We start from the raw sequence: 13,339 nt of genomic DNA on the forward strand, positions 1-13,339 counted from the left end.
CTCTACATTGCACTGCCTTCCAAGGCTGGATGAGAACAAAAATAACAATGTAGCCACCAAGATGTCCAGAGAAAGGAAGACTCGCAGGGCGGTCAAAGACTGAAGTTTATTGTTTCCTGTCCTAACTCATAATTTATTTCACTTCATCTTGGTATTAGCCCTGCTATGTGACATTATCCGTGTTTTAAAGGAGGAAACTGAGGCCCAGAGAGACCAAGGGCTCTGTAAGGCTCATCTGAGGGCTAAGTAGTGGAATAGATTTCTGAGTATCTCCAAGTCAAGCCATCTTGTCTGCTGTTGAAACTTCTCTTTTCAGTCCTGATAGTCTTGATTTGCTAGTCTTTAACATCCTATCTCTATCTTGTAAGCATGGTAACTACATGGATTGATGAGCAGTATGGAAGACTAGCTTGGCCTTTGATTCGCAATAGCCCTCAGTAAGTCCTTACTGGAAAGGTGAGTGGATGGACTGTCAGGTTGCTGTGGATGGAGAGATGCATGGGTGTCTAGGCGGATGGTTGTACGTATGTATGTATGTATCTATGTATGTATGTATGTATGTATGTATGTATGTATGTGTATTGTGGGTAGATGGATGGATGGATGAATGGATAGATAGACAGACAGAAGACAGATAGATGGGTGAGTGGGTAGATGGGTAGTTGGATAGAGACATGGGTGGGTGGACGAGTATGTGGATTGGTGGGTGGTTTGAGAGATGGTAGATAGACATGTGATTGTATAAAGGTAGCTATGAGAATGTCCTCATCCACTAATGCTCAAGATTTCAGATTCCCTCTCCAATATGCCATCTTCCTTTGCTATTCCAAAGCAATCAACTATCACATTTGTTACTAATAATACAATATCACAGACTGGGTAACTTAAGAAAGAGATTAGAGCCGGGCGGTGGTGGCGCACGCCTTTAATCCCAGCACTTGGGAGGCAGAGGCAGGTGGATTTCTGAGTTCGAGGCCAGCCTGGTCTACAGAGTGAGTTCCAGGACAGTCAGGGCAACACAGAGAAACCCTGTCTCGAAAAACCAAAAAAAAAAAGAAAAGAAAGAGATTAGATTTTGGATCACAGTTTGGTCTATGGTTATCGACCCATCTGGGGATGCCCTACTTGTTGGCAGGGTCCTGAGATGGAACAAGATGTCACACACTGAAAACAAAAGTTATTTACAGACATGATCTGGTCTCTGTCATGTCTTATAAAATCATCAGAATTCAGTTGTGAAGGCTCCAACCTGAAGCCTTTTGCAGTTTTCTTTTTGTTTGGTTTGTGACGTGTGTGTGCATGCACATGTGTGCATGTATGCTTGTGGAAGACATAAAAAGATAGAGGGCATCTTGCTCTATCATTCACCTTCCTTTTGTGATACAGGGCCTCTCACTGAACCTGAAACCTGATTTCTGCTAAGCTAGTTGGCCACTTCCTACCTCCAACCCCCAATGCTGGGATAACAGGAACAAGGGGTCAATGCCTAGATTTATGTGGGTACAGGGAGTCCAAACTCAGGTCTTTATGCTTACCTAGAAAGTACTCTTACTCAGTGAGCCATCTCTCCAGTCAGGGTAGATTGTTTCCTATTCTTGTTTGGTTGTGTATAGCCAGAGAAGCTTCCCAGCATGCCCTTGGTACCTCTCAATCATAAAGAACATGAGGCACAGAGGCCTTCCATCGACTCAGCACAAGCTCTTTTGGTGTGCATGAGCAAGTGCAGTGCCAGTGGACAGATGGAGAGCTGAGGAGACAGCAGTGTGGTGAGGTCCACGAGGCTGGTATTGTTCAAGATCTTTCTAGCACAGTGAAAAATTAGCTTAATCCTTGCTTCTTACCTCCATATCCCTCCATCTCTGAAAAGGACTGATATGGGAAAAATACAGAGGCTAGTATAGCACATGCTTTGAATTTATCAAATATCGTTATTTTTTCATACTAGCTTCAGACTTACTTATCTATTTACTTATTGAGACAGGGCCTCACTATGTAGCCCTGGCTGGCCTAGAACTCACTACATAAACCAGGCTGGCAGTAAAATTCACAGAGATCCACCTGCCTTTGTCTCCCTTGTGCTGGGACTAAAGGAATGTGTGACTCTGCTGGGCATTGGCTTCCCACTGTTACACTATGAAACAAATAATAATTACTGATAGTTATGTGCCCCTTGTGCACCTCTGACCTGATTTGGTGTTGTGTCTTACCTCTTCACGAGCTGCTGCTTTTCATTTTTATGCTTCTATTTCCATTCACACATCAATATATAATCATTATTATATCCCTACCCCTGTCATCTTTATTCATGCATCCAGGGTCATGATTCCATTTCACATGCTGTGCAGTACACAGCTACTGAGGGCTAGTCCATAGACTCCTGTGAGTGGCTCTCCCAGGGCTTACAGCCTTGCACTCCACACTCTACTCAGAGATGCCTGCTGATATGTTATAGATAATACATTTATCCCTCCCCACAGCCTTGATCATGTGACCATCCTTGATCAAGTGATCATGGTCTATTTCATTGATCTGTCTCCTAAGAAGACAATTAGCTACTGCCAATAGAGCATCGGTGGGTCCCCTTCCCCACCCTGGACTTGTGTACATATTGCTCTTTACTCTGAGTTGATTTGTGAATAATCATCTTACTGATTGTAATAAGGAAAGGACACTCAGTAAAACTTAAAATATTTATTAGTATGAATCAAACCAATGGGTTAAAATCAAAAGCGATTGATACAAATGATTGCTGACTGAAACGCTTTATCATAGAACGGAGTACAAGATGCGAAGGTCCTAGGTGTCTGCAGAGGGGTCTTCTAGGTGCAAAACCTGGGTCCAGCCCAAGTGGAAACCCTTTACAAAAACACCGGAAAGGGCGACAGTCTGTGTGATGGCATGACTGCTGAGTCACTGGGTGTCATGACAACAATGGTGAAAAGCATGATCACGTGTGAGCACAGCCAGAATCCCTGGCTGACTGCTGCCTCTTTAGTCCTTGCCCAGAATGCTGCAAAGCAGCAAGAAGCCTACACAGGCCAGAGTCCATGATGACAGAGGAAATATTTTGACCCTCCAAACCTAACTGCAGGAAAGAATAGGACTCCCACTGGGGCACAGCCCTTGCTGTTGGCTAGAATGCAGATTAGTCTGCAAGATGACATCATATCCAGAACCCTAATATACCACTTTTAATGAAAAATGGAGAGTCAATTCTGTACTTGTATAAAACATTTGTACAACCCTGCCACTGTCCTTAGGGACATCTACTGAGAAAGGATACCTTTAACAATCTGTGCCTTACTTAAGGACACAAGGTCATGAGCCAAACACAGCCACTCTGAAGTGGATTACATGTATAGCTGACATAAAATCATATTTACACATATACAAACCTACCACCTGTGAAAGATAAGAAATTGGAGGTTGGGAAGAGAATTTGGGAAGTAACCAGAAGGACACTATATCCTATGTCTGGAACAACTGTCATTTCTAGGTCTTTGTTTAGGGTCAATTCTTAAAATATCCCAAAAGGAATGCTAAGCCAAGGGGAGAAAAGCATTAAAGGCTTCAGCACCTATCTGCAGAGAAGGCCCAAAACAGTGTGAATCTTTGTGTGTCCAAATGCCACATCTCTGCTCATGCTGGTGGCATGTGTGTATACTTACCCCCTGCATGGCTTTGATATCAATGGCAATGCAGACTGAGAAAATCAATGCTTCTCCAATCCACCCAGGGCAGCTCACTGACAAGGTGAAGCCCAAACAGTTCATGCAAAACTCAACCACTGCAAACCCAATCCAAAGCTGGGGCATCCTCTCCTAGGAATGGTACCATTTTGGCTTAGAAATCTAGACAGACAGACAGACAGGTAAATATAAGCTCCCAGCAAAAGTTTCCCCCCAAATGGGAAAAAGTTCAAAAATAAGCTTGATACTAGCTGGAGAGAGGCCACTTTGACTTCAACTCAATTGTACTTTGTTTGTTGGACCTATAGTGAGTAGATGACTGTCTTTGCCAGCACATGGAATCCTGTCAGCCACTGATGCTGGAGACACAGGACAGGCACTGACGGTCTTGAGAAGGCCCTGGCACAACATACAGAAGCCATTTGCTCACAGTGTTTGAGACATCTGCTATGGGACATCTAGGGACACTCTTGAATCAAGACAAGTATTTGCTATCCCATGTATTCTAAGATTCAATTAGCCCCCAAGTTGGGAGAAGCAGGAAGAAGACTACATTGAATTTGAAGTTCACATCCTGGAGTTGACAAGCACCGTCTATGACTGGAACTTGGCACTGACTGCTTGACAGCCTTTTTCTTCAAAGCCAGCAAAGTTTAAGGGACTCTTGTGATTTTATACCTTTTAGGGGTCCAGAATTTTAGGGTGGTAACATTCCTCTGTCTGGTTTGCTGCAACCTATGATTAGCTGCTATTAACAGAAGTCTACCCTACAATTTAGGTTCAAATATCCCTAGATGTGACATCATGACATTGTCTCCTAATGCTCTGTGAAATAATCATTCCCAAGAGTAGAAACTCGTTGCTATGGGCAGATGCATGCTGGGGGTACCCTGAATTCCATTTATATCTTCCATCCACCACTGCTTACATAGCAACTACTTAACTCTTTTAATCAGAGTCTCCCAACCTCAAAATTATATGTAACATTGTAATATGACTTGGTTGATTTACAAATGACCATACTTTAGAAAAATGTTCATCAGATAAATGAAAGGAGACAGGGATGGCAATTTCTAATCCAACTTTTGCCTCTCTTACAGGAGATCACTTCTCAATTTGAACAATGGCACAGCTGTGCATCTCCGATTTCCTTCAGAAAACTAATAAATGCTTACTTCCAAAGCCAGCTAAGAGCTAACCTACTATATTGCCTTTGCCTTTTTGGTGAACTTGCCAGAAAGGAAGGCCCTGGTCCTGAAGACATTATTGAAATCTGACTAGGTGACAGTAAATCAATGAAGAACAGCACTGTGAGGTTTGTGGACAAATCTAAAAATTTTCTAATACTTCTTTAACAAAAATGGCAACTATACCTATTACCTAGCAAGTATAAGCCTTGCTGTGTGCATTTCATAAACCGAAGGCCACGTTGTGGTGGTATGGTGAGTTTTCCAAAATTTCTTTTCAGGAAACTTCCCTGTTCAGCATCCTGCAGGTCTCCCAGGGTACAAAGCTGCTCACTCTCCAGCAGGCAGAGTTAGCCCTGTGGTTGGGGTTCTTCTGTGTGCACTGGACACCGGAGAGGGCTCTGGCTCCGTCCTCCTTGCTCTTGATGCCACTCCCTTGGCTCAGCAGCACCGCCGGCTGGCTTGCAAGCTCTGGTTCCCAAGCTTGATCCCTCCACTATTTCCATTTTCATGGGGGTCCAAGGGTGGGATCTGCCGGCCTGCAAGGGTGAAAAGGAGACCAAGATTGAAGTTCTCTTATTTTAAAAAGTCAGTCTGTTCGGGTACAAAATGTAGCAGTACTTGGGGGAGGGGCTAGCTCCTTTTCCCTTCACAATCCCCTCTCTTTTCCCTCCCTTTCAGCCTTCCTTTCCCCTGGTTCTCTCTTCTCCTCTTCTTTTCTTCTCAATTCTTCTGCATGAAGTCAAATTCATGTTTCAAAAGTTGAGGGAAATTATCAGCAGCTTCCTGACCATACAGATGCCCCAGGAACAGGAGAAGGCATCTGGCTCTGCAGAGCCACCTGCTCCCTCTATCACTCAGGGCCCTCAGCCTTTCCATGGAGCTGCTCTGCTTTGTAGGACTGACTGGACTTTACCAAAAGAATGAGCACTTATCTATCTTTTCCACTTGTAGAACTACCATGGGCAGACATGCAGCTTACCAGTCCTATTCTGTGAAGGCCTTGGCTCATCAGCTACAAGGCCCCTATGGCATATTTCACAGGAGGCAGTACCTTAATGTTATGTACAAGCAACCTTATTTTATTTGTTGAATTTTACTTTTTGTAAATAAACACAAAAATTAAAAAGACAAAGAGAATGAGGGAGTAGCAACAGCTAAGGGCCTGGGTTCGTTTGAATGGACCATACTGATGGTTGTACTGGAAACCACTGGCTTGTGTATATGAGGTGGCAGGACTGTGTGGCATGTGAACTTCATCTCAGCAGAGCTGTATTTCTAAAAGACAGGGACATCTGGAAACAGCATGCTTAGGCAGCCTCATCACTATCAGGGATTCATCATGGATCCCTCCTAGCAAGGCTTGTAACAGCCACCATCACCACCATTATTTGTGACTTTGCTGAAGGCCATGCCAAAACTAAATGATAGTTCTTATTCTAACCCACATCTGGGTTTTCAAATGGATGCTGGACCCTATGTTCCACCAACGATCTCTTTTTCTTTACCTCTCTCTTCTGTTTTTCTATTTATCCCGAAATAAAGCATGGAATGCTAGCTTTAAAATGGGAGATTCAAACAAACAAACAAACAAACAAAAAATGACAACTGACTAGAGGGAAAATTATTTCCAAAATGTTTTGCTTTTTTGTTTTTAAGGCAAACTTATTGGTCCTGTTTGGACCAAGTATGGAGCCAAAAGCCCTGGAGGCTGAAGGCCTTCAGCATAAGAGGTGAGACAAGGCTTCAGGCTTTAGTGCATTGTGCAGAGTGGGTGATGTGGATGCTCAAGCACACAGATAAGCAAATGCCTCTAGTATTTGACTCAAGGTGAACGGAAGAAGTGAGTCTGACAGACTGAATGGAGCGTTCCAGCAGTTTCTGCAGCCTCGTCGGCCATCTTGCACAGACAGCAAGCTATGCAAAGGTTTGTAGGCTGTTTCCAAGAAGAGCTTAGCAGAAACAGCAGGACGGTCAGTATTGTCCTTCTCTATTCACGGCATGCCCTGAACTGTAGTCACAATTGAAAGGAAGAGTTTCTGTCTGTGTTGGTTTGTCTGTCTGTCAATCTTTCTACTTTGTCAACCTTAAGTAAATAAAAACTAAAGTGCTGGCACCTGGCCTGAGGATCTACTCTGGCCACACCCACTCAACAAAGTGCTGCCTGCTTCTCAGGCCAGCCCTGTGTTCAGAGGCTGAACACAGACTCATGTAGATAAACATTATTTTATAAGGGCTTTACTTTTCACATCTGTATTTTTTGGATAAGACTATAATTCTGACTGGTACAGTTGTCTGACTTAAAAGATAAGAATTGTTTACTTGTGAGTACCAGGCCTTACAATTTTAGCACCTGTGACAATGACACATGTCCTGTGTCAGACACTTTGGTGCTGCCTCATGTGAACACCAACGCTAGCTAATCTGGGCTCCCACTTAGGCTTCCTTTACGTGCCTTTCATAATTCTGTATAAATTGCCCCAAAGACAGATGAAGTATGTCAGTGGGATGTTTATTAAAGTGAAGTAGAGATAGTGGAAACCTAGAAACAAAGCACGCCTTGTGAGCATGCCAGGAGTGCAGGGTATCTATCTGTCTACTCTCCCATGCTTCCTCCATCTTTCCTGCTCTCACCTTCCCCCCCAAGTACATGACAGGTTTCAACACTATATGCAAAGAGCCCCCTCTTCTGGGTTTCCAACCATTGGCAAGGCTCTCAAACCAGCTGTCAAACCTGATGTTTTTGCGGTTCAAAAATCTCTGAAGCCTCCCTTATGAGAATAAGATACAATGTTCTTCCTGCTGTAGGCACAGAGCTGCTAGAGGCAACCACTGAAGTGCCCTGCTTCCTACGTCCAGGGACAAAGAATTGCACCAAGGACACATGGTCAGCAAGAGAAGCAGAAAGCATTCGTTAAGAGAGATGTTCCTTGAATGGAAGTGGGCTATCGAGCTGGGAGAAAGTGTGGGCCAAGAAGCACTGGGCCACTGGTCTCAGAATCCTTCAGAAGTCATTCACATGGGCACCGGTTTTTCTCCCACATGCTACTTGTGGTCTGGGTGGGGAAGGGTTTCCAGTCTTTTTAACTTCTTTGTTGTAGATTCTTTCCCATGCCACACTCCCTTAATCTACTAAAATATGTTCCAAGACCAGGAGCCAGGCAGAGAGCTGAAAACAAAGAGTACCAAATCCTTAGATATCATACTTTTCCCTATACACATATACTTATGACAAGGTTTCGCTTGTAAATTAGATATATTAATATATTTATAATAGTAACCAATCAGAAATTAGAACAATTATAACAGAAGGTTGTATTGAAAGTTGTTAAGACATGAATTATTTTTATTTCTGGGATTTCCATTTAGTATTTTCAGGCTGTGGTTGCCACTTTCACCATATATGAGGAGAACTGCTATGTTTCTCAGAAAAAGAATGAATTTGGATCCTTCAGACTTCATTTTTATCTTTGAGTAGAAGCCACTTTGAGATTTGAAAGCCAGTTACCCAGTTAAATACACCTGGACCAGTTATGTAAACTTCCAGAGTCATTCTTCCTTCCATTATAGAGCATATGAGACAGTAAACTTGACAACTCCCACACAGTATATACAGCATTACTAATGTGTAAGAGACTCGGGACAATCATGGAGATTCCCAACAGCAGGAGGTACTGGCCAGGGTTTGGTGGTCTTTGCATAGGAAGAAATGGCCCAGTGTCCATGGCCAGGAGGCATGGTTGACTCTCAAGGTTCAGTTAGGAGAAGGGAATCCTGTTTGCCTGGAGACCACTCAGCTAGGGAACATCACATAGCTCCAACATCAAACAGTGTGAGGAAAATAAAAGGTGTCCACTTTAATGCAGGAGAGAAAAGAGCTGGCTCCCAACAAGCACCCTTCAAGAGCTGTGCAAACAACACAGTGGAAACTCCCAGCTCCTGTGCTGTGCTCCAAGGCATTCAGAACTTGTTGGGTGACTGTTCTCAAACAAAAGAATGGTTCTGGAAAGGGGCCACAGTGTTCTGCACCAAGGAAATGTGCCTGGAACACAGGATTGTATTTACCTGGACACAGAATTGAGCTAAAATGCATGATGACGTCTGGACAGGCTTGAAGTGTCCTCTGGATGTTTCCATTCCTACAGAATTCCCCCCTCCATGCCACCTCCACAACAAGCTGCTCTTGAATGTGAATCCTAGCCCAGCCTGTTTATTTTAACAGTTTGGATTGTGTAAGATTCTCTTGGGGAGAAGTTTAAAAGACCCCACCACCACCACCACCACCACCACCCAGTTTTCCTGAAAATTGACAGTCCAGGAGAAAAGCATGTTTTTCAAACATTTCCGTGGGAATGCAAAATGTGGAAATAAATTCCAAACCTATGAGTTAGGTCAGCTTGGCTAGGGCAGTCACCCTAATACACACAAAGAATAAAGCACTGTGCTTCCCTGCAGCTGCTCATGGGTGTGTGCTCCAACTCCTCTGCGACAGTTCTGCTGTCTGTCCCTCTTCTTTCTCCCCATTCTCCAGTGGCTTGGCATTTTCCTGTGTCAAGTGTCAATTGTGTCTAGAAGTTGCTATATGACAGTTTCTGATCCTGACTCTCCATATCATCCAGATTGGGGGGCTGATCAAGTTTGCCAGGACTCAACTCCTGATAATGGCCTCAAAGATTCTGCCTTAGGGCTAGAGAGTCTTTGTGGACCACGGCAGTGGCTCATCAATGACCAGAGGTCACTCCTATCAACTGTCCTCTGTAGCAGAGACGGTACTAAAAAGACATTTTGTTTTATTCTTTTGCTTTTCAGACAGGGTCTCTCTATGTAGCCCTGACCATTCTGGAACTCACTATGTAGACCAGGCTACTCTCAAACTCCCAGAGATCCACCTACCTCTACAGGAGTGCTGGAATCAAAGTGTGCACCACCACACCTGGCCCTTAGGAAACATTTGCTATTAGGATAAAGATTCTGATGTGAGGAGTGAGCTTGGATGCTATAAAGAACCAGAATAGATGAGAAGACAGGTGGTACCCTTGGTAAGAAAACCCATAGAAAGCTCAGGCCCAAGATGACAAGAACAAGGGAAATAGGAGAAGACAGAAGGAAGAGGGGCAAAGAGATCCATGAGGAGAAGCCAAGCAAGACCTGACAAATGGGTAGAAATGAGAAGATGAAAGTAGACACCCCCAACTCTGGAAGCTAAAAGAGTCTAAGGAGCCAGAAAAGGAAGTAGCTCCAGAGTAGGGTGCTTGCCTAGCATGGCTTAAATCCCAGCAATATAAACAAAAATGAATGAAGATTAACCACAAGAGTTCACACTTGTGTTCAAAATCTCATAACAATATCTAACATATATCCTGATTTTAACAGAAAAGAAAGATTAGGAAAAAAAAATGTTCAGGCAAAAAAAAATGTTCAGGCATCGAAAGCCATGGCTGTGTTACAAAGATGAGAGAAGAGAGCAAAAAGGAACTGTTCCCATTGGCTGCCAACCCAGTGACTTCAGCGAGTGTCAGATTTCAGTGGGAGTGACATCAATAGAAAGATTTTTGCTATAAAAACAATGAAAGCCTTCCCTGATCCCTCTTGAAATTGATAAACTTTTCTAAAATAAACTTTTGGTTTACAAAGAAAACTAAGTAATTTAGCTCCTGCATGTCTCTTGTCTTCAGCTCTAAGCTCCTGTTGTTATTGTCTTACATTAGTATAAAATGCTACACGGTTAGTTCACTGCCTTATTGCCTCCTGTCCTGTTTTTATTTTATTTTTTAATTTTGTTTGTTTCTTTTGTCTACTTGACACAAGCTAAGGCCATCTGGGAAGAGGATTTCTCTCAACTGAGAAAATGCCCCCATAAAACTGGCCTGTAGGCAAGCTTGTGAGCAGTTTTTTGATTGATTGATTGATTAACTGATTGATTGATTGATTGATTGATGTGGAAGAGGACTACCTACTGTGGACAGTGCCATCCCTCAGTAGGTGGACTTGGAATGTATAAGAAGGAAAAGAGCAAGCCGGAAGGACTGAGTCTCAGTAAGCTGTGCTCCTCCACGGCCTCTGCCTCAGTTCCAGGCTCCTTCCTTGAGCTCCTGTTCTGACTTACCTTCAAAATGGACTATGAGCTGTAAGATGAAATAAGCCCTTTCCTCTTCACCTTGCTTTTGGTCATGGTGTCTATCATATCAATAGAAACCTAACTAGGACTCTCCCTCAATCTGACAACCAGCAAATCGACCTGTTTATCTAACAACTGTTATACATTAGATTCAAAATATTTACATATGATACTAATGAGACTCCCTTTAAAGCAATATAGGGTGGGAAGCTACAGGAAAGAGATGGGACAAGTTGAATGGTTATATGTACATGATGATTCAGTTTACTTATGTACTGTAAGTTTTACATTTTCTTTCTTTCTTTTTTTTCTTTCCTTTTTTTTTTTTTTTTTTTTTTTGGTTTTTCGAGACAGGGTTTCTCTGTGTAGCCCTGGCTGTCCTGGAACTCACTCTGTAGACCAGGCTGGACTCGAACTCAGAAATTCGCCTGGCTCTGCCTCCCAAGTGCTGGGATTAAAGGCGTGTGCCACCACCGCCTGACTAGTTTTACATTTTCTATAATAAAATAATTTTTCCAGCTTTTCCGGCGGTGACGACCTCCCTACGAGAACATGCCTCTCGCAAAGGATCTCCTTCATCCCTCTCCAGAGGAGGAGAAGAGGAAACACAAGAAAAAGCGCCTGGTGCAGAGCCCCAATTCCTACTTTATGGATGTGAAATGCCCAGGATGCTATAAAATCACCACGGTCTTTAGCCATGCACAAACGGTAGTCTTGTGTGTTGGCTGCTCCACTGTCCTCTGTCAGCCTACAGGTGGAAAAGCAAGGCTGACAGAAGGATGCTCCTTCAGGAGGAAGCAGCACTGAAAGCCCCTGATTGAAGATGAGTGGGAACCTTCCCAATAAACACATTTTGGATATAAAAAAAAATAATAATAATTTTTCCAAAGTTGCCTGGAGTAAACCATTACAAAGTAGCCATGGCTAGCAACTTAACAGGCAACCTTACAAGAATGAGAATCTTGGGAGAATGTATTATTTATTATTATATGTTACACAGTTTGATTATATGAAATCGGGATTTTTATATAAACAATTCTGTGGTATTTGTTTCACAATTTGTCTTTTTAGGTCAGTAACAAGATTCACATCATTATTTTAAATCTCTAGTTTATATTAGCGTACCACAATTTAAAAAAAACAAACTATGTCTCAACTTTGGTGCAGTTTAGTCATTTCCTGTTTTCTCTGACTCTGGATAATACTACCAGAAAACTGCTGTACAAGGTCAGGAGCCAGGGACAGCCCAGACTTAAAGCTCACAACATGTGACTCCACATTCTGGCCTCCCACTCACTAGCCATAGACACAGCAAGTCACAAGACGGTGTCCTCATGGTAGAATAGAGATGCTAATATGCCTACTTCACAGTGAAGGGGACATCAATCATTTAATACACACTTTAGCCCTTCCAACAACAGCAAGGAGCAAGGACTCCACACATGTGAAGCATTACTATAGTTGGTCCCAGTGTCTGCTTGTTTTACAGGTTTTAATTAACAGCTGGATACGACGTCCATCTAAACCAGTGAGGCCTATGATGGCCATGTCCATATTGAACACATTCAGACTCTTTCTTGTCATTATTCCCTAAACAATACAGTATAACAACTATTTATAGAGCATTGACTATGCTTGGGTATAAATAATCTAGAGATGAAGAGGCATGATGGGGGTTATGCTTACATACAGATACTATAGCATTTTAGACCGGAGCTCAGCCTCTGTAGATTGGTACCCCAGAGGGTCCTACACCTAAACCCCATAGACATGAAGGCCAAGGACACGATGTTTTACACAACTGAGAACTCCTTAGGAGGGCTCAAGGTGAAAGCTTCTGATATCAACTATCTTTTTTGCTGACCTTTGCCAACGTTAACTTTCTTGATGGTAAAGAAGGGACTGTCCTAGCCTTTATCTTCATTCAACAGCTTGCTGTTCTGTTACAAAATTTTCAAAGGTTTTGTTTTGCTTTCAGACTTCTTTTTTTTTTTTCTTCCGATTTTTTGAGACAGGGTTTCTCTGTGTAGCCCTGGCTATCCTGGAACTCACTCTGTAGACCAGGCTGGCCTCAAACTCAGAAATCCTCCTGCCTTTGCTGCCAAGTGCTGGGATTAAAGCCGTGCACTACCACTGCCCAGCTGCTTTCAGACTTCTTTACTATGCTCTAATCCAAGTAACTACCGTGGAATTACAAAATCCCGTGGACGTATACTAGGCAGCGAGCTGTGCAACATTTGCAGAACAAGGCACATGGCTCTTTCCTAGTCTCTAATCCTTCCCAGCCAGAGTTGCTTTCATCTCTAATTGTATAAATTCTAGGAACAAGCAAACAGGAAGCTAGG

General features: G+C 43.0%; 2 protein-coding genes across 2 annotated transcripts in view; one reads left to right on the forward strand and one right to left on the reverse strand.

Annotated features, from left to right (window-relative positions):
• Positions 1-2,676: 2,676 nt before the first annotated feature.
• The window catches only part of Rab31 (RAB31, member RAS oncogene family), a 123,412-nt gene continuing 112,749 nt past the window's right edge, over positions 2,677-13,339 (reverse strand). Inside the window, exon 7 of the mRNA XM_028777964.1 lies at positions 2,677-5,415. Within this exon, the coding sequence (XP_028633797.1) occupies positions 5,318-5,415 (98 nt within the window). The 3' untranslated portion in view covers positions 2,677-5,317. The remainder of the gene's footprint in view (positions 5,416-13,339) is intronic.
• Positions 11,519-11,864, forward strand: LOC114629864 (40S ribosomal protein S27). Its single transcript, XM_028777966.1, has one exon. The coding sequence runs from the start codon at positions 11,547-11,549 to the stop codon at positions 11,799-11,801; it is 255 nt and encodes an 84-aa protein (XP_028633799.1). The 5' UTR covers positions 11,519-11,546; the 3' UTR covers positions 11,802-11,864.

This window comes from Grammomys surdaster, unplaced genomic scaffold (genome assembly GCF_004785775.1).
Source record: "Grammomys surdaster isolate TR1022 unplaced genomic scaffold, NIH_TR_1.0 318, whole genome shotgun sequence".
Lineage (NCBI taxonomy): Eukaryota > Metazoa > Chordata > Mammalia > Rodentia > Muridae > Grammomys > Grammomys surdaster.